The sequence below is a fragment of the Orbicella faveolata genome, unplaced genomic scaffold, assembly GCF_042242905.1.
Source record: "Orbicella faveolata isolate gen_17 unplaced genomic scaffold, um_ofav_v1 contig_1, whole genome shotgun sequence".
NCBI lineage: Eukaryota > Metazoa > Cnidaria > Anthozoa > Scleractinia > Merulinidae > Orbicella > Orbicella faveolata.
This window is the reverse complement of record NW_028301536.1, coordinates 435,968-463,079: the sequence shown is the minus strand read 5'-3', so window position 1 is coordinate 463,079 and position 27,112 is coordinate 435,968. Positions and strand designations below refer to the sequence as shown.

General features: G+C 38.1%; 3 protein-coding genes across 3 annotated transcripts; 2 read left to right on the top strand and 1 right to left on the bottom strand.

Moving 5' to 3' along the window:
- The first annotated feature begins 1,243 nt into the window (after positions 1 to 1,243).
- Positions 1,244 to 3,115, top strand: LOC149117636 (uncharacterized). Its single transcript, XM_089283283.1, has 3 exons — positions 1,244 to 1,515; positions 2,335 to 2,592; positions 2,984 to 3,115. Exons 1-3 carry the CDS (start codon positions 1,306 to 1,308, stop codon positions 3,113 to 3,115), a joined length of 600 nt encoding a protein of 199 aa, XP_089139409.1. The 5' UTR covers positions 1,244 to 1,305.
- An 826-nt stretch (positions 3,116 to 3,941) lies between these two features.
- LOC110046317 (sideroflexin-5-like) lies at positions 3,942 to 12,389 on the bottom strand. Its single transcript, XM_020752013.2, has 14 exons — positions 12,291 to 12,389; positions 12,046 to 12,114; positions 10,476 to 10,553; positions 9,884 to 9,910; positions 9,524 to 9,578; positions 9,375 to 9,400; positions 8,031 to 8,084; positions 7,599 to 7,655; positions 7,011 to 7,076; positions 6,403 to 6,493; positions 5,863 to 5,978; positions 5,214 to 5,299; positions 4,884 to 5,001; positions 3,942 to 4,183 (listed from the first exon to the last, which is right to left on the bottom strand). Exons 1-14 carry the CDS (start codon positions 12,354 to 12,356, stop codon positions 4,106 to 4,108), a joined length of 987 nt encoding a protein of 328 aa, XP_020607672.2. The 5' UTR covers positions 12,357 to 12,389; the 3' UTR covers positions 3,942 to 4,105.
- Positions 12,390 to 18,753: 6,364 nt separating this feature from the next.
- Positions 18,754 to 26,713, top strand: LOC110046278 (max dimerization protein 1-like). The gene is made up of 5 exons (XM_020751967.2): positions 18,754 to 18,921; positions 19,010 to 19,076; positions 19,811 to 19,843; positions 20,643 to 20,757; positions 26,277 to 26,713. Exons 1-5 carry the CDS (start codon positions 18,867 to 18,869, stop codon positions 26,568 to 26,570), a joined length of 564 nt encoding a protein of 187 aa, XP_020607626.1. The 5' UTR covers positions 18,754 to 18,866; the 3' UTR covers positions 26,571 to 26,713.
- The last annotated feature ends 399 nt before the right edge of the window (positions 26,714 to 27,112 follow it).

Here is a 27,112-nt window from a genome sequence, read left to right as displayed (position 1 = left end):
CGGAGCAGGAAGCCTTATTGTGGATCAGACCGACCCCCCGACCCCCTCTCCCCCCTCCTCCTCCTCTGCGTAGATGTATTCCGACAAAGTTGACAAGATCTTTAGCACCAAATGAAGAATATTGTTTATTTATTAAAAACTGATAATGGAATTCGAGAGTTTCCATTGGCTTAGCCATCATGAGTTATGATACAAATATGGTAAGCGTTCGCGTGATATTTTGGGGGGTTTTTATGTCACTTTTAACCTAGTTTTCTATACTTTAGGGGCGTTTTTACTAAAACAATTATTCCGCTCGCGCTTGTTGAATATGAGATGGTTGTAGCCAATTCGGCGCTACGCGCCTCGTTGACTATCTACCATCTCTTATAATCCATCAAATATTTTTATTGCGCGCGCGATTGGTCTAAGCTCGTCACGTGACTGAATACGGCTCCAGCTAAAACTGGAGAATATTTGAGTGATATTCCAAAATTTTCAAAACTGCGCGTTTTGCGAAAAATATTTGAAGGATAATTTAGCCCCAAAAATATACTTGGATATTTGTCCTTGGATATTATCTGTACCTCAAAGCTCACAGTTTTCCTCGAGCTTCGCTCCAGGAAAACTGTTCGCTTGTCGGAACAAAGAATGTCCGCGGACAATATCCGAGCATATTTTCGCGCCAAATGGAGGCTATTGTTTATTTACTATTCAACTTTCATACACTGTACGAGTTCCGATTTTCTGATTGGCTGCTTTGTACCACGTAATACTAGGTTGTGACGAGACAACCACCTTGAGGTCATTATCGGGGCGTAATAATCGTGGTGTAAATTCAACGCACCACTGTCATTACACCATGGCTTCGGCTGACTCAAATTTTGTAGTTTCAATGCAGTGTTTGTTTGTGCAGTGTATTCATTTTGAATAATAAAACTGTTAACGCACTCATTGCTCGTGAATTATCGGGATTTACCTGTACTCGTTCACTAACAATGAGCTCGAAATTTTCAATACCGCACGAGGCTTCACCGAGTGCGGTATTGAAATTTCTTGTTCATTGTTAGTGAACGAGTACAGGTAAATCCCGATAATTCACGAGCAATGAGTGCGTTAACCTATAAATATCCAACGCACGCTCGTGGAATAATTGTTAAAATGATCTTGGGCATAAAAAGCAATGCGCGCGCGAATGACGCGGTTTGGCCGCGCGCTCTGGAGCTGATTGTGATGTCGTACGCACGCACTAGTTGTGGTTTGAATGCGTCGACGTAAATAAGGAACGTTAATTTCGCAGACAAAACAGTGCTGCGAGAAAACACCATGAGTTACGTCCCAAATCATTCGTATATGGGCCAGTATTACTTCAATCCACAATGGATCCATATTGCTGGCGAGAATTCGCCTTCCTCTCTTGTCTATGGCAATATGGTCAATTTTTCAGTGGGTCCCGACGGAACACATTACTTTCACCAGACGTTCAGTGGTCCATTTATTGCTCCGACAACTCAAACGGTCCAATCAGTGAAAACGGTATGCTAGTATAGTATTGTTCTACTATTTTGATCACTTACCAAACGAATTTATATCCGTCTACGGTGGGGTTTTAAGCTGAGAAAGCAGAAATGTAATTCAAAGGATTCAAAAGGGTCTGCAAAAAACAATTCCGCGTGCCATATATTTCCGGAAAACACCTGTGCATTTCTATTGCTCAAATTAGAGTGAGAGAAAGCTTAAGTTCATGTTTGTTCATATTTTGTTTTTCTCGCGGCGTTCCATATTATTTCTCCGCTCCCCTTTCTTTGTTTCTTTGTTTCTTTTTATCTCAACTTTATTTAATATTAGGAGACATAAGATATCAAGGTAAGATCTATGTGACATTGCTTTGCAATTTGCGCATCTGTTTTGAAGCATTTTAGAGAAAGTTTTACCAGCGCTATCATTCACATTTTTTTTTTGTACTCAAAATGTCAGTTGCTGGAACGTGAACCAGTAAGTAGAGACAGGATTTGTCGAATAGCACTAAAACCTAGACAAGCTTATTTTAAGATCAGAAAGAACTCTTTTCTAGCTTGAGAGTTCATCCTCTCTAAGCTACTTTCAAGTTACACCGAAATTTTTGCGACAATGTACTACAGCTCAATTTCGTGGGGGTTTTTTTCACGACGACTGATACTCACAGATTCGAACGGACAATTTCTTTAACATTTCTAGTAGTTATGTAAGCCGCCGTCTTTTTCTGGGACATAAATTTTCTTGATTTAAAAGATACAAAATTGTGTAAAGTGCGAAAATTAAACGTAGTAGAGAACTCGCGCTGTAAATTAAAATTACTTTTTTTAAAATTTGAAGGATGTTGCGCCTCCTTCTTACGACGAAGCAGTTAAAAGACAAACAGAAAAGGCTTCCGGATCAAGTGATAAAGAACCCCGACATAAGAGAGAGAAAGACCATTTCTGCGATGAGGATAAAACGGGCCAAGAAGAAGGTGAAGCCAAGGAGAGTTCCTCGTGCGATGAAGATGACGTGTGGGCCACAGAAGATGAAGATAATGATGACAATGAGAACGAGACGGACAGTTCCGAGGAAGAATATAATGCCAGTTGTACGGTAGGCACAAGACAGGTCTTAACTCAAGCTAACCAATCATAGCGAAATATTTCGAACTAACCAATCAGCGCATGTAATTCCTCAAGCAAACTTGACAGCCATTGGATATAGAATATTTCGAACTAACTAATCATAACCCGTGCAACTTCTTAAGTACATTCGATAGCCATAGGACAGACTATTTCGAGCTAACCAAACATAACCCGTGCGATTTCTTAGATTTAGAAAACGATATCACTGGATAAGAAATCGGTTACCAAACCATCCCTCCTCTTGGTTTTACCAAAAATGCCCAAGAATGACTTTCTCTGAAAAGCAACTTCCAGAGACACATAGCGTAGATTTTTTCGGGCAAACTTATGCACCTGAAAATGACTTTCGTTTGTTTTAGCGGAATCACCCGAGGGACAGACGCCGGCCACTCCATAATAGAAGAAAGAATTCTCCCAGGTCTCCTAGAAGGGAAGTGGACGCGCGTTCAACCATTGTGTCCCTGGTACCGAAAGAATTTCAAGGCTTTTAACAAAACAAAACAACTGGCTTGAAACGATGGAGAATTCCCTGCGAACTTTCAGCTTTCCAGTGTTTTGCTCGCTTCCAGATTTCAGCTACACGGCTTGACTTAAACTGGGCCGCTTTTGAGCTTCGATTGTGCATTTATCTTGTTTCATCAGAGAATTTTGATCCCGAAAATATTTTTGTAAAATAAAAGGGAATTTGAAAACCGAATAAACTGCAAGTGTTTTTCATAACCAAATGAAGTTCTATGCTTGAAAATTCGAAGTACATTTGGCAATGAATCTCTTCCCGCATTTGTATAGAAATCACCGACTTGCTATATTAAAGCTGCTTACATGTACATGCACTACCATTTAAAAGTGTCAGCTTTCAGTTTTCTGCCCTTTGTGAGATTTAAGGTCATGTCTCTGCTCAATTCCTCCCTCGCTCGAGGGACGTCTGAAAAGACTGGAACGAAAAGATTCAATTAACGGCGCAGCTTTTTAGGAAACCATCTCGCGTCTCTGATTGGAGGTTAATTGCGCGGAAAACATCGTGACCCAGCGACAGCCAATCAGAGAACAACACGGAACTCTGGAGAACTACGTCATCAGTATGGAATATTTTGATGGAATCTCAGAGGCATCTGCGCTGATAATTTGATGCAACTTAAACAACGACAGAAAATATAAATTTGGTACTCTTGACCATGTTTTGTTCACCTTGACTAGATTTTATAACCACTGCATCTTTTATAAAAAACTAATGCACGATACCTATCTAAGCCCCTCCACTACCCCCTAAATAATGACTACCCTTCTTGTGAGTGCCTACATTGAATTTCAAAGAGCTCTAAGATCAGACTTTAATACTTATGTACAAATTTTTTTTGTCCCTAACCTAAGTACAAATATTACTGAGTTCGGAACCAATAACTGACCACCCTTTCCTTTCAAGTTTTACATTGTTGATTAAAATCAAGAAAACACCTATTACATTTCATTGTTGGTAGATTTCAAAGTCCTTTGTTGTAGAAAAGCTTGGTCTCTTTTGTCATCATTTGGATTTCTGGTTCGAGATCAGCCGGTGAAACCTGAAGTAACAAAAACAAACAGAAAAGTTGAACAGCAAAGCATTCGCACATGAACTATCACCAGGTTTTCCGGTTTTCTTCACTGTCGCTAAAATGCTGACGTCAAAACTATCGGAAAGTTTACGAGTGCTCGTGCTTTGTTTTCATTGGATAACAAGAGTCGTACACTGTTCGAGTATTAAACGAAAAATTCCGAATGGTAAAAGGGTTGAAAAACAGACCTTAAGCGTTCGTTTTCTTTAGAAAAAAACTCGCACATTCCGCAGATGTGAAGACAACTTAAACTTAAACTCTAACTTAAAAACTCCTACTTAAAATAACCACATTGCTACATGTGCACAATACGTAATTTACTGAGGTACGGCCTCGCCACACTACGTAGGAGGAATTTGAAAACGGAGGTTTCACTCTGCGAACGCATCAAATGTTTTCCGTCCTCACTACGCCGGGGGAATTTGAAAACGCAACAATGTACATCACACAAGCTTCGTTTTCAAAATGCTTTCGGCGGTCCAAACTAAAACGCAACGCCGGTGTTTTTAGATTCCTCCGATTTGAAGAGCGTTTTGAAAAAGCTCCGTTTTTCGTGACGGATTAGTATGAACGGAAGGCCTAACCGGAGAAACAAAGCTCCGTTTTCAAATTCCTTGGGCCTAGAGTGGACTGGGCCCAAGTCATTGGATAAGGATTACACTCTCACCTCAGATGTTTGAGGAAAGAGCGCGATTGCCAGAGGAAGACCAAAGCCAAAAGCTGCAACACAAACCAGCGCTTGAACGGGAAGGTGGAGTCTGGGACGTGATACCATGAACTTCGTCCTGTGTTGAATAAACCAAGAGCTTATTAATGTTAGCACAAAGGTCCAAAGGATCGTCTTGGTTCTGATTGGACAATATCTGATGCATCCGTAACTCTTCGGGAACCTTCAGGAAGCGTTCCGACGATTTGCGGAAACCGACGATTGTTTCCGAGTGGCTCGATAACCTTCGGTTTCGTTCGAAATCTCAACTCTGGTTATTGAGAATCTTACCTTTCTAAAAGCTGCATGGCAAATGGTGGAATAACCAAAACAGGTAACGGAAGAAGGATTCGTGTCAGAGTTGTTTCAAACACGGCCTGTGAGTAAAAATGCACAAAGAAAGGTTTACAATTTGAACGTCACCACTTTATTCATGAAATAAACCACTTCTAACGTTTAGCTTTCCTGCTTTGTATGTACGCCACTCTTCCGACTAATTCTACGAAATTTTGTGAAATTCCAATAATTTACACCGGGATATGAGCTCTAGCTCCACCCGAGGGGAAAAAAAATTGGCCCCCAAATTACAAACTATTAAATGACTGTTGAACTGGTTCGGCACTACACATCGTAATGCTTTAAAAGAGTTGTAATTTTTGTTTTACTATGCACCTTAAATTTTCCATACACAAAAAAGTCTTCCAAAACCCAAATAAAGCCTAAACATTTCTGAAAGACAAAACGAGAAGTTTCTCTTAAATAGAAAGCGCCTAATAAATCCTGTATTCACCAAACTTGTTCGATCAATATGGCTGGATATTGGCCTCGTTCATTTTGTGTGTGTGTTTATGGAACTCGACTCCGTCTTTGTCCATAGACACACCATAAAAGATCTTGGCCAATATCTAGCCATATTGACCTCACGCCCATATATATGTACCTTTCGAGCTGCTATTTTTGAAGTTCCCACAACATTTCCCTCTTTGTCTTTCACTTCAATTCCCGTAAATAGCTCGTGGTTCCTCATCAGGACCACGTTACAGATGTTCGCAGTTGCTGGAAGACGAGAAGAAAATTTTGTTTCTTGAAGTCTGTTTGTTAATTGGCTTATGTTTGATAAAAAACGGACTGCAACGTGCATGATTTTTGCATGGCGTGACTTTTCCGCTTTTCAGCGATTTTACTTTTCATAAACGCGGGAAATAGAGCGGTTTTCTAGCCAATCACGGCGCGCACAGACAGTGCAACGAATCAATCAGAATTCAAAGCAGACAGCAACATCAAGCGCGCAGCAGGAAGGCGCGCGAAAACCATGTCGCCATGCTTTGATTTTTTCTTAACTGATATCTGATTGATTTCATAAAAGCATGTTATTTTACTTTCCTCTAATTACACATGTATTCAGCACAAGAATGCTTGCCCAGTTAGCGAATTAAGGCAGAGGTAATGTTGGAAAACTAAAGGCTGGTGTTAATTTTACCTGTAGCAGGATAGGCCACTAATCGTTGAAGTAAGGCTTTGATTGAAGAATTGGAAATCTTTGCTCTTTTAACCAGTGTAGTCAATCCTAGCTTTAGGAAAAGAACATTCAAAAGTAAATGCCAATACGGGGCTGATTGGATATCAGTCTTGTGTAAGAGGAGGAAAAGTGTAACATTTTTTTTTTTCTTATCATTTTGACCCATATCATGTGTTTTGGACTCAACTAAATTCCGACCTTCGGGAAAGTGCGAGAAAGGTTTTTGGAAAAACTTGAACCGTAACAGCGAATTTTTCCCGTTTCCTCTTGGACTTGAAGGTTGTCTCTATATTTTCAGCTAAGATAGAAAACGACTGAAAGCAAATTGGCCTCATCAAGGTAATCAAGCGAGTCAAATGACAAGTCATTTTACAAAATACGTCATTCTAAGCAAAAAAACTTTTTTCAATGTAAATTCTGACAACTACATACTGCAAATCAAGATAATCTCTTAGTTGATGTTTTCCTTCATTCTCGTTACCTCTTTGCTTGACAATGTATCGACATGGTAAGGAAAAAGTTAATGTTGAACCAACTTGTGAATAAGAAAGCTAATTATCAGAGCTTACAGCAATTGTGACCGCACTTGTAACAGCCCCAAAGTAGCTCAACACGAATCTGCTGGTTGGTGTTGGCTGAAGATGAAACAAAGATGAATATGAATCAAAAGGTCACAAAACACTCCAATCTTATCTGGGCAGAGAAGAGAAAGGGAAAAACACTACATTTAACTTGTGAGTTCTTCAGGTGGCTGGCAACAGTTTCCAGCACTTTTCGAACATTTAAGGTGGCTCTGAGCTCCCTCCATAGAAAAATTGCATCTTTCCATGCTTACCACAATTCGCTGACAAAAAGTGGGGGTCACGGAGCGTATAAGCACTTAAGGCTAAAATTAAGGGAGTTTTCAACAGGTTGTACTGTTATGATTGGGCATTTATGCGATGCCAATATTGTAGCTGCATCACTTGATAAACAGTGCCAGTATTGATTTGTCAATTAAACTACAGCTGTTGGAAAAGTGACGGAAACTGTTGTCAGCCACCTTAAACGTAACGCCCGTTAAGTTTCATGAAGGTATATAAAACAAATCGTATTTTCTTCTCAACTGATTAATTTGCGTCAATGTAAAATTTATAAGATCTTAAAAATATTCTAACCTTGCTTGCATTTCTATTGGAGTAGTTCACTGCGGCATTGTGACTTTGGTTCATCCACTGTAACATCGAAAGTAGAAAGTTTGCTAGCTCCAGGAGGTCTTAAGCTTGCTAACTCCAAGAGTTTTTTGGCGGGAAAATATGATAATATATCATCTTCCAAAGATTTCTCTTACTGCATATGTAGATTCCGGTACATCATTACCTTTGCTGTTTGTTTTATTTTCAACTTTGATCGGGTTCATTAATTTTTTTAGAAAGAAAACAAAAGATATGCATCAGGTTACAGATTAAACGACAAATTAAGGCCATTTTATTAATCTACGAATTAAGACAAAATCTTCAAAGTTAACCTTTCCCATGCAAAGCCTTATTACAGTCATTTAACATACGGACTGTTCACGACGTGTGTTGGGGCTGCCAAAACAAACATACCTGCCAAAATATTACAGTCCTCAAAGATGGTGCTGGTAACAGCATTCCTACAACCTGAAAAAAATATACCCCAAAACAAAGTCAGTTGAAAACATTTCTGAAAGAAAATAAATGGTTCTCTTATATATTAATAGCGTCGCGCGCAATTGACGTCACGTAAATATAAGGCCGGGTGTGACTCAGATATTAAACAAACCATTCCACGCGCTACTTCTTTGAGAACGACGTTTGGAACAACGGCGCTCGTGAGCAATTCAGCGTAATTCAGCGTAATATTCATCGATTAATTTCACAAGTCTATAGCCTCTTTGGGTCAAACTTTTAGAGAAAACCACAACATGTACCTTGGAATAAAATACAGTTTGAAGGAGGGCGGAAGGAGGCTGTTTGTGAATGCGTTCTGTGGCACTGGAAAAAAATGTCAGTGTACCCGACATTCAAGTGAGTCAGTCACACGACAGCCAGAAAGCTAAGAAAGATATACCATGAAAGAATACCATAAATCCAATCCGATTCTTCGTTTTCTCGTTAAGAAACTGGCTTGCTCTGTACTACACATTGCTGCACCGGATATAAGGGGTGGTGAATGGTTCTTCAAAAACCATCGGCCTCACCACCGTGCAATTCTTGTCTGAGTCATCTGGGGTCCACTGGTGATGTAATCTATTTCTACCAATAATTATTGTGCACGACACTATTAAATCTAAACTAATCCGTGTCCACTTCTGAAGAATTTCTCATTGCTACATATGAAACTAACTTATTTATGATAAAACGGGGGACTGTAAAAGCTGTAAGAATTTCCCTTATCGCCATCCTTAAGGTGATTCCCTAGTAAAAGAACCCGCCATAGTTTTCCGATGAAACTTGGTATGCTGTTGTTACAGGACAAGGAGATATTAAAAACGTAGTAAAAAGAGGGGGTCACCGTGCTTGTTTTCACGCCACAATGCTGACAAATACCGTCATTTAGGTGACTTTTGGTAATCTCCGTGCCCAACAAATAAGTTCGATTATGTCTTCCTCTGTAGTATTTATTTCATTTGCCAAAAAAGTAGCCATAGATTTCTGCTAAATTTTTTCTCCGTTATTGAGGATATTGTTCTCATTGAAATTGTGAAATAAAATGTGGGGGTCACCGTGCTCGTTTAAGAGAAAAGGGGCATTTATTTCGCTATCGAGCTTAGTTTGAGGGAAATTTCTTACGTTTTGTACGCGCACTAGCTAATGACGCGAAATTTGTGCGCAGTAGGGATGCGCAATGCAATGCTAAAGGATCACCTTAAAGTAAAACTTATATTGTTACCAACAACTTAACTAAAGGATGTAAACATTAAAACTTGCCGTTACTGTTCCAAAAGGTACATATCCTGCAGAAACAGAGATGAGAAAATCGCTTGTCATAATTTTTTTACTATAAAAATGTATGAATGATAAAGTAACAATGTTAAATTGATCAATTTTTTTGAAAAAAAACAAACAAACAAACAAACCTGACATTCTAAATGGCATCAAGACTTTCTTTCCAGTATCTGGATGTATAATAGCCTGGAAATAGAACAGGAAGTAACACACAGTGAGGCACTCAGGACCTTTTCCTGCACCCATTTTTTTATTAACATCATACCAGTGGATCTAAAATATTAATCTCAAAGAGGCCACCAGATCAACTTCTGTCACCTCCAAGGAAAATGCAATCTTGATTCAAAAAAAAGGACACAGTAGTTTGTGTACAGTACCCCACTTGTCACAACATCTGTTCCTGTATCTTTGGCCACAAGAAAACTCCATTAAAAAAGACAGTCAAGAAATTATTTAAATTTTCTAATGGCTAAAGGCTGAATAAGAGTCACCTCCTTTACTTTTCTTGCCTCCCACAGCTTCATGTTATATATTCAGAAGAAAACAAAACAAAACATTAATAAAATTGTACTTGTTATGATCACTTAAAAAAAATAACAGACTACAGATTAAAGCAAAATATACAAAAAAGAAAAGAATGCCTGTTTGTCCATCTTCTGCACGATATCTTTTCACCGACTCAGGGAAGTACAACAGGTTGTAATGTATGGATAACGAACAGAATCAAAATTGTGAAGCAATGATCAATGAAAGTACTGATTATCTACCGAATAGAAGTTTTAAAATGAGATTATGAGAAGGTAGCTCCTCTTTCCAACTCCTCCTCTGGGGATGACACGAAGAAGGCTAACATTTTGTTTCCTGGCCTTACTAGACTTACTAGATTATAGCCTGAGAGTGTCTCTCTCAGACATTTGTTTGTTGCTTAGATGCAATTGTTAATTAAAACACCTTATGTACTCTGCATGGATCTTTGCACTTAGGTCTTAACACCAACAATTCTGCACACAGACCTTGCTTTCCAATTGGATGATGAACAAATCAAATTCATGAACAGGTTGTGTAGGACGAGAATTTATTTACCCTCTGATCTGTAGTTCCTTGTGGTAATGTGCCATTTTCAAATTGCTGTAATAGCTTTATGGATTCTTGAAACTTTTTCTGCAATTAAAATAAAATTAAAAGAAACATCTTGCAGACAATATGCTTAGAGCTCAAACCGACAGTTTTCAGGTCAAATGATCATGTATGAGGCAAATATGAATTAAAAGGGAGAAAATGAGTAAAAAGATAATTGCTTTCATCCAAAGTTTGGAGTGCTGATAAGGAGACTCACAATGATAAAAAGTTATATGGCTACCTATCTCGAGGGTAGGGAATATGATGCTCTGAGAATATTTGACATAGTAAACTGCCAAGAGAGTGGGAAATTTGACCAAGAAATTGCCCCAGTGCGATATGGGTGCTTTTAGATTTAACTAATGTAATTATGTCTTGGAAGCATAAAAAAAAAACAGGTACTACCTGATCAAACATACAACCCTGGGGGAGGTACTTTCGGAATTTCTTTTTTTTTTCTTCTTTTTTTCTTGTTATTTTTATTTTTATTGGAAGAAATCTCTGGGTGGGGATGTGCCGCTGAGACCCTGGAACCCTTAGCCTATACCAGAGCTAGTTTAGCTGAATTTTGCCAACCTATACTAGAGTAAACTCCCCAAATCCCCCCATCTATCGACACTGTTGAGGCTGATTTGCGTAAATTTAAACTTGCCGATTTGACTTTTTTATATTTTTGAGTGGCAATTCCTGGTTTCCTTACTCTAGATAAAATCTTCATCCAACTGGTCAGTTTTGTGAAAAATGATACCCTATTCTAGACCCAAGCGCTCTGATTTATATACCCTATCCTAGAGTAAACTGCTTGAAAACCGTACCCTTCACAGCAGCACATACCTATATAGCCCATATATGGCAGTGTCCCCCCGGGTATATAACCTTATATTTGCTTTAATGTGAAGGTTTGAACTATACCTGGGGAGTGTAGTTAATCCCTTATATGGGCTATATAGGTATGCGGTAGCGGATCTAGAGGAGGGGCCCGGGGGGCCCAGGTTCCCCCTTATTTTGGGTAAAAAAAAAGAAGAAATCACAGAAGAAAGAGCAAGCAAAACAAAACCGGGCACCCCTCTTAGCTCAAGGACTGGATCTGCCACTGGTATGTGCAGTCCTAAAGGGTACAGTTTTTCAGCCGTTTTGGTCATAAATAGGGGATTGATTTTGGCCATAATTTTTTGTTCATAAATAAGATATGGCTTTTGCATCCTAGTCTTGAATTGGGTAAGCTTTTTAGAAGAAGCTGCTTTTTCATCATTATCGATAAGACCATCAACAAAATCCCTTCATAAATTATGTTTAGAGCAACTGTGCCAGCCGCAATGTTCATAAATAAGGTATCAAACTTTTGGACAGGTCATAAATAGGGCAGGGAAAATGGCCGATTTTGGTCATAAATAGGGTAAGGGTTTTGGAAAGCGGGGAGCGGGCAACACACCCCCACCCAATTTTTCTGGGAGAACCACGCCCCCCCCCCCGCCCCCTCCACCCCCGGGGGAACTATACTTTCGACAAACCAGAAATAATGAGATCGGCTTACCTCTCCAACAAACAAAGTTCTAGGGTCTGTCACATCAAGGCAACGTTTATATCTACCAAGATATGTTGTCTTAGAGAAGAAGGGACAAAAACGATAAGCTAAAGTTCTAAAATTCAAACTGAGAAACAAAGCAAAGTATCTGCAAAGTATGATCTACAAAGATTGCGCAATGGCATCGATATCTTTAACGCTTTAGAAAACCTTTCTCGAAATAATTACCTAGCGTAGAAAAAGACGATGGTTACCTGATCAAATCGCGATTCACTGAGTGAAAACTTCGGATAGCCAAGAGATGGAACGGTGTCCGCCATTTTGAGAGTCAGCTGGCTAAAAGCTCGCAGGCTCGTTCTGTTTACTTATGCGTGGTAAAATGTCGGACTTCTGGACTTGAAAACCCGGACTATCAGATTCTTTTGGGTTTACTCAATTTTGCAAGTTTCTTTTGGACTAGAAAAATCCCAGTGACACATTTAGGGTGTACAAGTAAAGAACCAAAAAAGACAGCGAAAAATGGCCTTTATAGAAGGCCCAAATACCCTGTCTTTCTAATATTTTGTCAGGGTTCATTTTAAAAACGCTAGTTTCGCTCCCTTCAATAAAAATGTTCGCTTGTATGTGTTTATTTACATCAGACTTGGTTTGAAGCTTTGAGTGTGTTTTTAGTGGGAGAAGAAATAATGGCGAACTTTATTTCTGTCTTGACACAACCTGTCGAATAAATGAAGTTCCTCTGTATACGTTGATTTGCGACGTGCAGTCTTGTTTCAGAGTTCTTCTGGTCCGTGAAAAGTGGTAACAAATACTAGAAGTTTTCAGTATAAACTCTTGTGAATATCCTCTCCCGCAGTTGTCCCTCTTTCGCTCAGTCCTTCAAGCGTAACCGTAAATAAACCTCAAGAAAAAAAGTGTATTTTTCTGGTGGTTTTCTTTCGCGTCTCGCACGACGGGGAAATAAAAAATGCACAAATCGTAGTATAACTCAACGAAACTTTCGCCTAAAAACTTTTGTTAGTAGTAAGGTTTTTATTTTCTTCAACATTATTCATACTTAAGTTCGCTCACTGTATTTTTTTCCGTAAAAAAAATGTGTTTTAAAATTTATTTCAAATGTTACGAACGACTAGCTCATAGTCTCGTGCTAGTCTGAATTCCTGGTCTTTCCTCTGTCTGTAAGTGCCGAGAAGACAGCTTAGCATTCGAGCTAACAAGCGACGATCTTTTAAATTAAACTAGGGCACAATTTGCGCAGTTGCTGGATCACGAGGTTTCAGTCGGCCATTCCTGTTGCCGCACCCCACCCGGCCTCAGTAGGGTGTGGCGTACTAAATTCAAGCCGCTGCCGGCGCCGGGGACTTGTTGGCCAGAGGAAATGTTGGCCAGTCTGCTTTCGTGTCCGTACGCACGACCTCTCTGAAAAAAAGTGGAGTGAGGCATACATTTGGAAAGCACGTGCCTGGCCTTAAGAAAAAAGATTTGGGTAAGATAAAGACCTACCGGCGAGACGTGTGATAATTGAGCAATTTTCTGGGCATAACAGCATTAACTGCCCAGTCTAAATTATTTAACACGTACTTAGAACCGTTCTGCCATTTCCGCTTATCCTAATCAACGTTTTCAGACAGTAATTTGCCCACTTTTCGCGTTGATGTACAATGTTTAAAAACACAACTTCGTGACCCATATTAAATTGAAGTCAAAAATGTTTTTGCAGTCAAATTAAAATGATCCCATTTAAAGAAGCTTTTTTTCTCAGTAGCTTCGAGGACATCATTTTTCATTGAAGTCACAAGTACCTTTTTGATATTGTACTTGCAACTCCAGGAAACTGTCAATCTGAAGATCTTTGACAGTATTTTGGCAATGTACGAAGCCGACCAAGGTCAGTGAAATACCTACACGAATTCGAATAAAATATATATTGTTGCCGCAGAACATTGTGTCATGTAGTGTTTGACAGTTTCCGTGTAAAAAGAAAACAAATCGTTCTTCCTAGAAAATCGTTTCTTAGATTAATATCACATAACTGAAGTTAGATAACATAACTGAAAGGAAACCGACTTCGCTATATCGTATAAATAAAAGGGAGGTCTAGGTTAAGATTAGAAATCAGCAAAGAAATTGAGAGAGTTGTCATCTTTTTTTCGACTTGAGTGGTCTGATGACTGTGTGGGAAGCGTGCCATCGTGATTCGTTGACTCTGAACAACTTATCAGGCTAAGTGTAATATTTTTCGAATCAAATCAATGGTTATGAAGAACAAGTAGGCCCTGCTCACACAACGCGTGCAGTCAAACAGTTTAAAATTAGCGCTGAAACTGCAAAGTTCAAACTTCACATACACGTAAAACCAATTTCCAACACAAACATTTCGAAATTCACAATCTCCACTGATTTTTACTGGATTTGACATTGGCCTAGAGTTCAATAGCTATTGTTTACTGTAATCGAGTAATTCGCACGTTCTATGCTTCACGTGAGTCGAATTTTAGACCATATCAAAACCTGTCACAGCCGAAATATCAGTGAGGTTATATAATCTGTCTGCGCTTCGATAACAAAAACCTGAAACCTTTCTAATGCGCCTCTGCGTTAGAATATTCAGTAAACCCCTTATCCAAAAGTTATAAGGTATCGTTAAGAACCAAACGCTAAAGACCTTGAAGTCCATTGAAACGGTGTATTTTTTCCCCTTGGTTGAGTGGTCCACGGCCCTGTATAATGAATATCAGTGTTATGATAATTTCCACACCTCAAAATGTAGAACAGACGGATAAATATTTCCACCTCCTAAAAGGTCCTAAAAGGTGAGTAAAATGCTCGGTGGAGGCATTTGGAGACCAGGGTCCTCCACTCTTTAAGGGAAAAGCCTCGTGACCAGTGAAGTAATGTCTCTCCTTCAGCAGAGTTTTGTAGTTTGATTTTCACTGCCTATGAACAGACTTCTTCCCTCCATGCTTTGCTTCGATGTCTTAATTACTGACTGATTTTACGCATATCTTGATCTCTCACAACTGATGAGGAAGGCCGATCACGAGTATTCTGTTGTGGGCTCACATCTACGTTTAAATTGATTCAAATCGCAAAGAAGTGTAATGCGCTCGAGAGAACTAACGTCCTAGTGCAGAAAATAAAACCATTGGCTACAACAACTGTGTTTTAGAGATAGTACGAGGCTGACGAAGCACCCTAGGATATATCTCCCCAGATATTTGTGGTCCGACCTCAACATGGTTCCGTATAACTATCCAACTATGCATTGCTCGCCAAACTAATCTGTATCCTGATATACCGGCGCGGATGGGAGAATTTTACGATCCTTTAGGTGGTAGCAAACGAGGAAATCTCTGAACTGATATATTACCGAGAAACAGGGAAAACAGTTCGACTCATTTGGATTCTGACCCTCTGGGAGAAGTCTATCCTTAATTTGTATGTACCCTTATTTCCCGCATTTCTCTTACGTGGCACATCGCTACCGGCGTTGGAAGCGCTTGGCTAGTGTGGTCGAAAGGGGCAGTGCTTTTCGGGGTATTAAATACTGTACATTTAATACAAATGGTAATGACACCACAAGGCTTTCATTGTGTGAACGAATTGCTAATTAAAAATTTCCGGTGTTGAGTTGGCAGAGTCAATCCGCATTTCCGTTAATGAAACTCACGATTACAGGGTTAGAGAATGAAACAAAATCATACCCTTTCCATGAATATCGCACGATTTATATATTCTGCAATGAATATAGCGTGCCGCTAATTTTATCAGTGTTCGTTGATTGGCATTCGGCTGAAAACAAAATAATTGCAAAAAGTCGGTGCATGATTTTAAAGGAACCTTAATTGTCTCTGCGTGCACGCAACATTATACAACTGACAACCGCTAGTTTTCTGTGTTGTGCTTTGACTAGGATAGAAAAAGATTTAGCAGAGATTAGGACGAAAACTGCAGTTGTTTCCATATGCAAATTAGAAAGAAAGTAAGCGCTCCGCACCCTGGATTTTTTCACGTTGATCTCTGAAAGTAGATGATATTGATTCCGCAGTCATGTTTGTAAACAGTAATTTAAAAGAACCATTAATTTTGGTTCTTAGCACAATATGCTGATCTTTTAAGAGAGAACAGAACCGGGAAAGTAAAAGCCCTACACCAATATAGACTAGAGGGAAATTTTTGTATAAATGTTAATTTATACATATTGCGATGCGAGAGGTAAATTTCCCTTCTTTATAGTTCGCTTCGTTTGGTCTGTACATCTTTGTAGATGTATCACTTTACAGCTGTAACCTGATGAAATCCACGAACACTTTTATTTACTCTAGCAGATCTCGAAATTTGTCCAGTCCTGCTAGACACTTTCTGCTGAGTTGTCAATATTTCAATCAAGGATTTTAAATTTAGCCACTTTCAAAACAGTTTGCCAAAGCACTGAAACGAGGTCAAAACGTCAGAAGTGGAAATAAACACGGCACAGCTTATACAAAGAAGTAAATGAGCCCTTTCAGTACGTACAAGCTCGAAACGATAAGTTCTGTTCACGGACTTTTACAATCTTAAATGTTTTAGCTGAAGACGGCTGAACATTAGGTTTGCTTTTATCCCCAATTTGGAAACACATTGAGCGGACATCGAAAATGGCCTCTCAAACTGCCATATGTTTGATCTGTTCAATGTAACATCAGAAGTATTCATAACAATGTTCCTTATGAGGGATTTCTCACTGTCTCCAGAAAACTACGTCGACTGCTTTGTAACATTCTAATTTTTTAAGATATACGCCCGATGAGTGGCGTATTTTTGCATGATCGGAGTGACGGGTAAAGAAAAAGGTATTTGTCGCGAGAGGGGAACAGACAGAAAGAAACGACAACTTGGTGACCAAAAAGGATCAGAAAACAAAATCAGGAAATATATTTGAAAACGAAATCCAACCCTTTTGCAGTCGCCCCGGGAGACCAACCTCTAGAAATGCTACCACATGAATTTTTAAATGCAGCCTCCCTGGATAACAGGCCAAGGTGAATTAAATGCCCAATGTAAAAGGTCAATAAAATGTTCCAATCACGCCTCACATTTCTACATAAATATATGGCATACATTTTAACTAAAAAAAGGCATTGCGTGAAAAGATCGAACTTGTCACACACTGGTGAGTTCTTTTCAATAAACACCTAGACAGGTCATAGGCTTAAATAGCTCAACCAATACAAAGACAAAAATAGCGGAAAACAATAGCTCCTTGAAATATCCCGCTGATTGTGAATGGCCATGCTAGACTACCTAAACAAGAACTCCGTCTATCGGACAAAAACCATTTTGAACGCGCAAAAACATACGCTCAAGCAAGGTCTTTACGCCGAAGCATTACAACCAGCCGCTTTCGAAACACGTACAGACCTCTAACATTGACAGGCTAGTCAAAACTATTGTTGTCGACTGACAAGAATATGATATTACTGAAGTTGTCACAACTTAAGTGCAAGCGTTGACAGCAAGTGACATGGTCGACGCGTAGTTTCATTGCAAGGGGTTTTCTCCGAGTCGCCATGGCGACATGTGCTGCAATTAAAGCATTGCATTGATGCTTTTAGATTTTTCGCAAGTCCGGCACGAAAGCATTCACTTAAGCTAACTGAGAGATGCTTAGTTCCTTAATGCAAAGGCTTTTTTCTAATAACTTCCTGATATAATTTTGTTGTTATTTCTGATTATTGCGTTATGAGAGGGATGTCTTATCCATTACATTTCCGATGTACAAAATTCGTAATATAAAACACAAACAGACCTCACATTAGGAATATATATATAATTACATCAAACAAAACGTAAAGTCTGTTTATTTGGCAGGATTGCTTTATGAATTTTCACTTCAAATGAACATCAAAAAGAAAAAAAAAACAACATTTACAACGTTTATAGAGGAAGAAAGGCTGTTTTTACTAAGCAACAGTTCAAATATTGATTTCAAATAGCGTCGGATCTTTTGACAATCTTGCAAAGAAATTCGTTTATAACCGTTTTACCGGTAAATCGCGCCAAAAGAGATTTTGTGGCTATCCCAAGGGAGCGATAAATGAAAATTAAAACTGGCACTGTGCGTGCCACCTTCGCCTATGGAAATGTTCTTCTGTCCATCACTGCTTTTATTTGCGTAATTGAGCTCTCGAAAGATCTCACGTTCATCAGACTGAGTGGGCGAAGATTTGGGCAAGTTCCTGCCTGTCCAAACAAGCCCCGGATAAACGTAAATTCGAAAGACGTGTTCTTATTGTCTAGTCTCTGCCATTCCCCTCGGAATTGATGTCACCGTTGGATTTCAGAGGCACAACGGCCTTTCACCGCTTTGACACATTTATAAAATATTCCTTCTGTCCAAAACATAATATAGCGCGAATGGCCATTTTAATGCGTTTGTGCCGTCAAAAACTTAACATGTTGTACAAAAGGACGATCAATTAAGTATTTTCTTTGCTAAATAAAACTTTTGTACACCTTTGCGAAAAAGCCGTCGATTTCTATGTTAGCTTTCGAGTTGCCAAAGCTCTTCCCACGTGGAACACCAAAGCAACCATGTGAATTTACACGTTATGTTTCGTCTCATTTGATTGGTTCTCTGCGTTCCTTCCAGTCCCTCGTGATTTTTTCTATTGTCTTTTAACCAATCAAAATGTTCAGATTGGCGTGTGATTTCCATGACGTTTGGGCGCGTGACACATATCTTGTTTTCGTTTTGATAATATTTACCATCCGCGTACAGCACATGCAGATAAAAATTTGTCCCGTGAATTTCGTTTTTGGCTCGCGAAATATTCACTCAGCGAAAAGCCATGAATATCGAACAGCTTCTAGAAGCTGCTAAAATCATCGAAGAAAGGGATGAAGGTAAGTTTTGCTTGTTTCCCTGCGAAAAATCCGTAGCACATGTCGTTCTCACGCCCCGCTAATATCCTCTTTCCGCCCCAAACTACAGCGAAGAAGCAGAGTCAGGCGTCTGTCAAACGCGATAGAAAGCCAACGAAACGTTCACCGAGCTACAGGTAAGCGATTCATGTTGTTTTTGCTGTACGTTTCACGTTAAAAGTGCTATTTTACTGCCTTCTGCCACGTTGCATGCGTTGTGGTGAAAGTTTGTGCTCGAGATTATGGCGCCCAGTGTTTTGTTCTGTGTACCTTGTGTACACAGCAGATGTGAAGTACTTTAACGGCCTTTTCAATCTTTGGGAGCATCATGAGTTCGCTGGAAGGCGTGTTGGCGTGTGAACATCAACGTGAAATGGACAAGAACTGTCAGTTGCCGGTCCATAGCGCGCCTGAAATTGATTTGCTGAAATAAGCATCTTCGTTCCCTTTGCGCGGACCTTCGTTATGCTCCCCGGGTATTCCCCGAGACCTGACGGCGTGGGCTATATTTATAAAGTTCGTTTCGGTACAGAACCTCTATGTTGACAATGTTTCGTACCTGTAAAGCCTTCCTCAATGTCCGTCAAGTGTGGCTTTGGATTTTCGTGAGGAATACCACTCGCGGCTTTGCTTTCTGTGCTTTGAAGCTTCATGTATGTTTTATAAACACAAGAGTCGCCCTCACAGAATTCTGTGCCCTTGTCCAGTTTATATGTAGTCAAGGCATATATGTCGCGTATTCTAGTGATGTCCTGGTAGGTTGTGCTATTTAAGGCATTTTTTAGATAGGTCGCTGACTAACGACAAGCTTTTTTTGTTTCTGTTCATGCACCTTTTTACTTTCTATACATCCTACTGTCAACTCTACCAGCCGTACGACACATAACCAGTTGGAGAAAAACCGGTAAGTACACAAGACCAACCACTTAACCTAGAATAAGCTTTAACCAGCAAGTAGTTTAATTCGCAAGGCAAAAAGATTTTCAATGCGAAGTATTAATTTTTTTTTTAGTTGTGTAGTTCGGTTGGAGGTTTCCGTTCAACAAATGTTCCTCTATTTTGCCACGTGGCCCACCAAAACAACAGAATGCACGTGCGAAACGCATACCAAGTTAAATACGTACGCACGCGTCAAACGTTTTGGTTTTTCACGAAAAGAAAATGCGATCTTGCATTCGTCTTGTGAAAACATAAAAATTAAACTTGGATCTCATATACATATACATAGCTGGGTAATTGTTTTGGTTTTACTGCAGATGTCTCGCCTTGATTTAGGCGCCAAAAATTTCGCCACTGGTTTTCCGTGAATGGTTATGGTAAAAGCAATTATTTTTCCTGGTACCTGTCCCAAAAATTTTCCGCTTCTTTCGTCAGCTAAACATGACAAGGTAGAAAAACGCAATTTGTCTATTTCTGGAGTTGAGATTGGTGCGGAAATAGAATATTTACTTCTCCGCTTGGAGTAATCCTTTTCAAACTGTGGAAAGCGTGCTAGTCTATTTTTCCTGTATTATAAATCACGCCATCTCGGAGATGGCGGAAAAATTTTGCCAGTTTCTTCTATAGACAAGCTTTCGTGGGCGGATTGAGTTTCAAAACACCAGGAAACCATTGTTTTTACCCGACTAGCAGGTTTCATTAGGTTGATGATAAAATATTATGGTTTTAAATGCATTTCCATCGTTGTGTTTCCTTCGTTTTAGGCGAGCTCATCTTAGGGATTGTTTGGAACTACTTAAAGAATTGGTTCCTTCACCGCCAGAGCATCAGAAAGCGACTACTCTAGCGTTGCTTCAGAGCGCCCAACAATATATTCAGGTAAACATTACGCTTCTTTTTTTCTTATTCTTCATAACGACTGGAACACTCGCCCTACAAATTCAAGAAATTGCAACTTTAGATATATTTGGATACCTTAAGGGCCCAGAAATTGCAACAATGGTTTCTAAAAGTGATCCCTAAACAAGCCATTTGGGGAAGCTATATGGCTTTGCCAAATGCAAATCTGTAGTGTTTTTAGCACATGAATCAAAAAGTGTTGAAGCAGATGTTTTAGTTTTTTTCTTTTGAAAGGGGAAAGCTACAAAGCTATTATGGTTGACAGAAATAAATTTGAGGATGTTTCCTTTGTTACAAGTTTCTCACGAGCTTTTTCCATTTTGTTTAAATGTTAAGGGATTTTTGGCATCAAGAAGTGTAAATTTTTGTTGACTTGTGTTTATGAGATGGGCATATTTTATGTGAGCTTTATGGGACAATTTTTTATGCAAATGATAATTGAATATTTCCCTTTGAATTCTCTGTTAATTTCCATGGCAAATAATTAAAAAAAAAGCTTTGAAACAGGGGAAAATGTATATTAGTTTGTTTGTGATCCCATAACTAGAAGTCTTAGATTATTTTCACGGAATACAGATTGAAATTAATTTTTTTATTTGAAATATTTTGAATCATTAATTCAGCTTTCACAAAAATGTTAATAATTACTTTAACATGTCATGTTCTCTTTTGATTAGTTACTTGTAGCAAGCTTGTGTATGTATTTATGAAAACTAGTAAAGTTCCTCTAGTTAGAGTAGGCTGTGCATCTCATTATATACAACAATGTTGCATGGTGGTTGTTAGGTTGTATAATATTGACCTCGAAGTAAATAAAGTCCATTGTTAACTAAGGGAATCATCTGGCAGAATGTGCACAGAGTCCAGGTTTAATTCATTTGTTAGCAAATGCTGTCAAATCTTGTGTCTTATCCTTGCATAAGAAATTGTTTTAATAACAAACATGCCACTTTGGTTGCAAGTTTAAATTATTTGAGTTAATATTGTGTTAGTTTCCTTCCGAGAGGTCTAGATGTTTGATGCACAATTTTTTAAGGGTGGGATCTCATCATGAAGGTGTGAAATCCTGCTGGTTATATTGATAGCTTCACTGTTTGCATCTTGAGGTTTGAGGTTGCTAATTTGTGAAAAATTACAGCTGCAAAGCTCTCTGAATTGTAATTAATCTTGGTATTGAAATGCTGATGAGGCCAGCTGAAAACTACAGGATGTGTGAAGAAAACACTTTTTTTTAAAAGCATGCATCCTTTGAAACAAAGCAAACTAGTGAACAGTGAAGAACAATGTATTAGTGTATTTCCTTTCAAATGGTGATTCAAACTTCTGATTTATAGAAATGTCCATAGAAATGTTTGTTAAATACGCCAATGGTCACTGTTGTTGGTTGACAGAAAATAATTTGCATAACGCTAAGTACATAAAGCTCTTTGATGATGTCAAACATGGTTTCTTTCAGTGGAGTTCTGTGAAACGTTCTGTTTGCTTTGTTTTGCATGTGATCAAACAATCTTGTCATTCTGTAGTTAGTATGACTTTGACTAATCATGAAATCCCATGTGGGTTTTTCATGAATCTGACAGCTTGGGGAAAACTCATTTCCCTGCCAAATTTTTATAAATTTCCTATCACGGTGGTTTGCTATTAGTGGGAAATCCTGTAATTTGTTCTTTAATGATGTTACTAAAATGACTGTTGTTTGTCAACGAAGGGGATAAATACTAAATTAAAACAACTTAAGATCTTGCAAGCACCAAAGTTCAACACTGCTCTCTTTTTCTGGATTTTAAACTTGCAGTCAGCTTTTGGGTGATCTTTCAGGCAATTATTTTGATTAACAAAAAGGAAATGTGAGGTTTCAAATTCATTAGAATTTTGTTTTATTTTAATGAGAATGTCCTGTAGCTGATGAAAGACATTATCTTTTCATACAATATACTGAAATTATGGAGTTTAAAAGTGGACTTTAATCCTTGTTTAAGGATACTTTTTATTCAAAACAAGTTCCACTCAACGAGACAAAATCTTCTTTGTGTGTCTGCACTTTAAGCAGCTTTCAAAATGCCCACTCATTTCAAAAAGAAACTACATACCTGGAATACGTTTACAAGTGTGTGTAAAATTGCATTCAATATTGAACAATAGCTTTTGACTTGCACTTTGTACTCAAAGACCTCATGTGACAGATTTTATTTCAGTGTGCCAGTTCTGCTCTTGAGAGTTAGGAGTAAACAGAGCTAGATAAACTGAACATGTTGAAGCCACTTAGGATCTTTACATTCTTAATTCAAGTGTTGTTTTGAACAGGGCAAAGGTCAAAAACAGCCACCATATCAAAACCTTCCTGTGTTATATTAGATTAAGTGTGAAAGTCATTTGTTTTAACTTAAGGAAGACGTTTGTTTACCCCCTCCCTTTTAAAGCCCCCTCCCTATTTTCTGTTACAAACAAACATCAAATAACAGACTGCATTAGAAGAGTGTGGTTTTAGCGTATGATTTTGGGAGAAATTTATATGCAATATTTCCAAGCGTTAGGGTGGAGAGGGGGGGTGGGGGAAGAATTTACTGAAAAGAAATAATTGTTAGGTTTCACGGTCAACAAAATAAAATATTGAGGCGCCCCCCTCCACGCCAAAAAAAGTCGTTATAATTGGGGACTTGGCCTTCAGTAAATATGTAATAAATAAATTTTATATAAATTAATAAACATATTAAATAAATATTAAACAAATGCAGGTATATATCGTTTTCACTGTCACACATCAAAAAAATAAATCGAAAACTATTCAGTGGGTAAAGACAAGAAATTTTGATCTTACTGGAAATGAATGAAGAAGACACGTCTCCAAGTTTTAGGTCTGTATGTTTTCCCAAACCGCAGATATCTGTTGAAATGTTTCGCAGAAATTTACAGAGCTCGGTATGGAAACGCCATGTTGGTGTACATCTGTGGTGCACAATATGGTGGCCGGAAAATAGTGTAAACATCTGGAACTTACTTACTCTCTAGGCGACTGATTATCTGCACTGAACAAACAAGCATTTACATAAGCACTTTTCCTAATGTTTTAACTTCTAGAAAAGCTAAAAATCATGAGATAGGTATATTTTTTTTGACAAATGCGATCATACTGCACCAATGTGTCACGCTCTGCCATAACTCTTAAATTCAAAATACGTTGTTTTCCAAACAAAGCACACTGTTGAGCTGTGAAGTTGTAAACTGATATAAATTTACCCCCTCTTATGCCTGATTTTAGGAAATGATGACATTACGTGAAAACAATCTATACATATATAAATACATTTTAAAAATAGTTATTAAAAGATGGAGAAATATTAATTAGTGCACATGCAGTATGACGCATGCCAAGCAAGAGATCTGTATATCAAATGGGCATTAATTTAATAAAGGTGATTTAAATAAAATAAAACATTAGAAATTTACAGTTTTAAGTTACAAAATACGGTATATATGTATAATACTTGTCCAAATTGTGTGAATCACTAAATATTATTTTTTGTTAGTGATACTTATTTTGTATCTGCTGTGCACATTTTGGAATTTCAAGGTGAAAAATTTGCTGTTGCCACAAAGGAAAGTTTTAATTAGTTTGACTACTGTTTGAAAACAGGTCAGGCAAAGTTTAAGTGACCAGAAGTAACTGGAGGTGTGAAATCATGTTTTTGATATTTTTTCTTAATTAAAAATATTGTTTTTACGTGGAGTGGTAATAAATACTAAGTTCTCTGTTAAGATATACAGTACCCTTTCACTCTCTGAAGCTAAAAGTGTAATATTAATTTGAAAAAACAATAATTTTCTCGTCCTTAATAACTTTATTGGCACAGCATGTAATTATTTAATATTAATTAATTTCTGAGAACTTGCATTGGCAACTCTCATTTGCACAATATCCCGTAGCAGATGATTTCTTTATGTTATGTGTGGTGAATCTTCAAAATGTTGGTTGTGGTCTTCGTGAGTATGTTTCTAGTAAACCTTTTACTGGTTGGTGATTGATTTTTCTAGATACTCTGCAATGAAATATTGTGTTTTGGGTGTCCTTTCTGAAACATGCAGCTATAATCTGACCACAAAGCTCTGAGAACCAGCAGCTTTTGGCATCTTGTTAGAAAGAGAAAATACATATCGTGAAACCAATCAACAAAACGTGATTAACATTTTTAATATTGGGAATGTTGATAAAACAAATCCAGAAGCTTTTGTTATGCCAGGACCAAATCCATCTCTGATATATTCTTTAATAACGAGCAGCCAATTGGAGTGAAATTTGAATTGTTTACTGTTGAAGAGTCTAGTCCATCCAGAAGGCCTACTGTGATCTAATTTCTTCAAGCAAGACCTCTTTTTACGCTGTTATTTTTTGTAACTAAATGTATGTTGATAAACTTGGTGAAACTGGTAAGACTTCTGTACCATTTTTCCAACACCAAATTTGAGAACAGGGTAACAAGAATAAAACTTAACTGCCATCTTTCTATTTATTTGCACCATGCTGTGATTTGTAATAAAATTTATTGCAGTGGGTTTTTTTTTTCTAAGTGATGAAGCTCTTGAGTTGAATTCAGTTTTTATTTTTGTATTTTTGTCTTTGAATGAAAACAACAAATTTTTAGTATCTTTTCTGAGACCAAAAGGTCTGTGTTCTTTGATATGACCTAGCAAATTACATGTATGGATCACAAATTGACTTTTTTTCCGTTGAAAATAAAAATAAAGAGGAACTTGGAAAGTCATTTCCTCGAGATTTGGGTTTTTATTATTAGGTAATTGTATTGCTGACAAAAAACAATTAATGGGTGTTAGAATGACTTCAAAATCCAGGGGACATATGCTCAACCCAGTGATGTGGAGAATTTAAGCATTGCATGTCACATCTGTTATTAATAATTTTTCTTTTATTTTGAAGTTTACAGTTAGTGCTTTTGAAAGTGATCTTGATATAAGCCTAGAGTTACATGTATGCAGTGGAAGGAAGTCTCCAAAACTCTTTTTTGTTTTGTCAGAAAAATTTGTGTTTGAAGGAGTTATTCTGTTTTCAGGACTACATACTTGTCTAGTGTATTTATTTTCAAAATCAAGCACATATTATTTGTACTTGCGAACAGCATATGTATGTATTTTCTCATTTCAATTCTTGCAATAGGTCTACCTTTCCCGCATTCCACTTCAGTGCGTGCAAGCAATAGTATCATAGCAAGGTTGGGGTGGACATTTTCACAAATTTGCTTTATTTTTGTCCACCCCAAACTCGAGACCACTGTTTCTTGGAATGCAGGAAAGGTCTATTCTCCAGCAGACCCTTTAAGGTTATCTAGCTTAGTCTTGGACTATATACTGCTATGAAGATTACCACAAACTACAGTAATGTTGTAATTTTACAATCCAATTCTTTCTAGAATTATTATTTTAGAGTGTATGAGGAACAGTGAAAAAGAAGGATGTAATTTGAAATGTTTGTGTGCTTTCCTTAGGTGTTGAAAGTTTCAGAAAAAGAAGCTCTAGACACAAAGAAAAGACTTAATCAGGAGAGGTATGCCCTTCAGAGAAGACTTGCCCTTCTTCAAGGTCGCAGTGACAAGACTATGATTGGCATAAAGAGGCCACGTCACTCGGAAGGCGAGTCCTCAACTAGCAGTGAGGAAATTGACGTAGAAAACGATGAAGAAACTGGTTATGCCAGTAGTGAGTCAGACGATCGCTTTAGCATTGGTAGCTCTGCTGGCAGTGATGGGGGGTTAACAGCAAACTCAAGGAGAGTTAAATAATTTTATAATTCTGTGCATGAATTCAGTGATTGCATTGTTTCATGTCAACTTATCTGTTATGTTAACTGGTGCCAGATCTCCTAAATCTACTATTAAGCGGTTTTGCAGTCTTGTTGGGAAATTTGGTTTGGGGGGGGGGGGGGGGGGGGCGCACAAATAAATTATGTACTAGTTTTGGTCAGATCATCAAATATTACAGATGGAATGTTTATGGGTGATGTTGTGACTTCTTGCTTTCTGTGCAAGACATAACATAATCTGAGCATTTTACGATCCAGTCCTACTGGTACAATAAGTGAATTATTGCACTTGTATAGATTAATTATCTTACCTTTCCTGAGTCTGTTATATCATTGAACAAAACAGTTTCCTAGGTACTAAATAAAGTAACCTATGGAGAAGTCATCCCATTACATTTTGGCAGAAAACATTTTCCTGTGTACAAACATTTCCTCTGGAGATTTCATTTTCAATATTTGTATCAAAGCTTTCGTCTACATCAACTGGTAACATGCTCAGATGTCCTGAGGGAATTCGCTTAT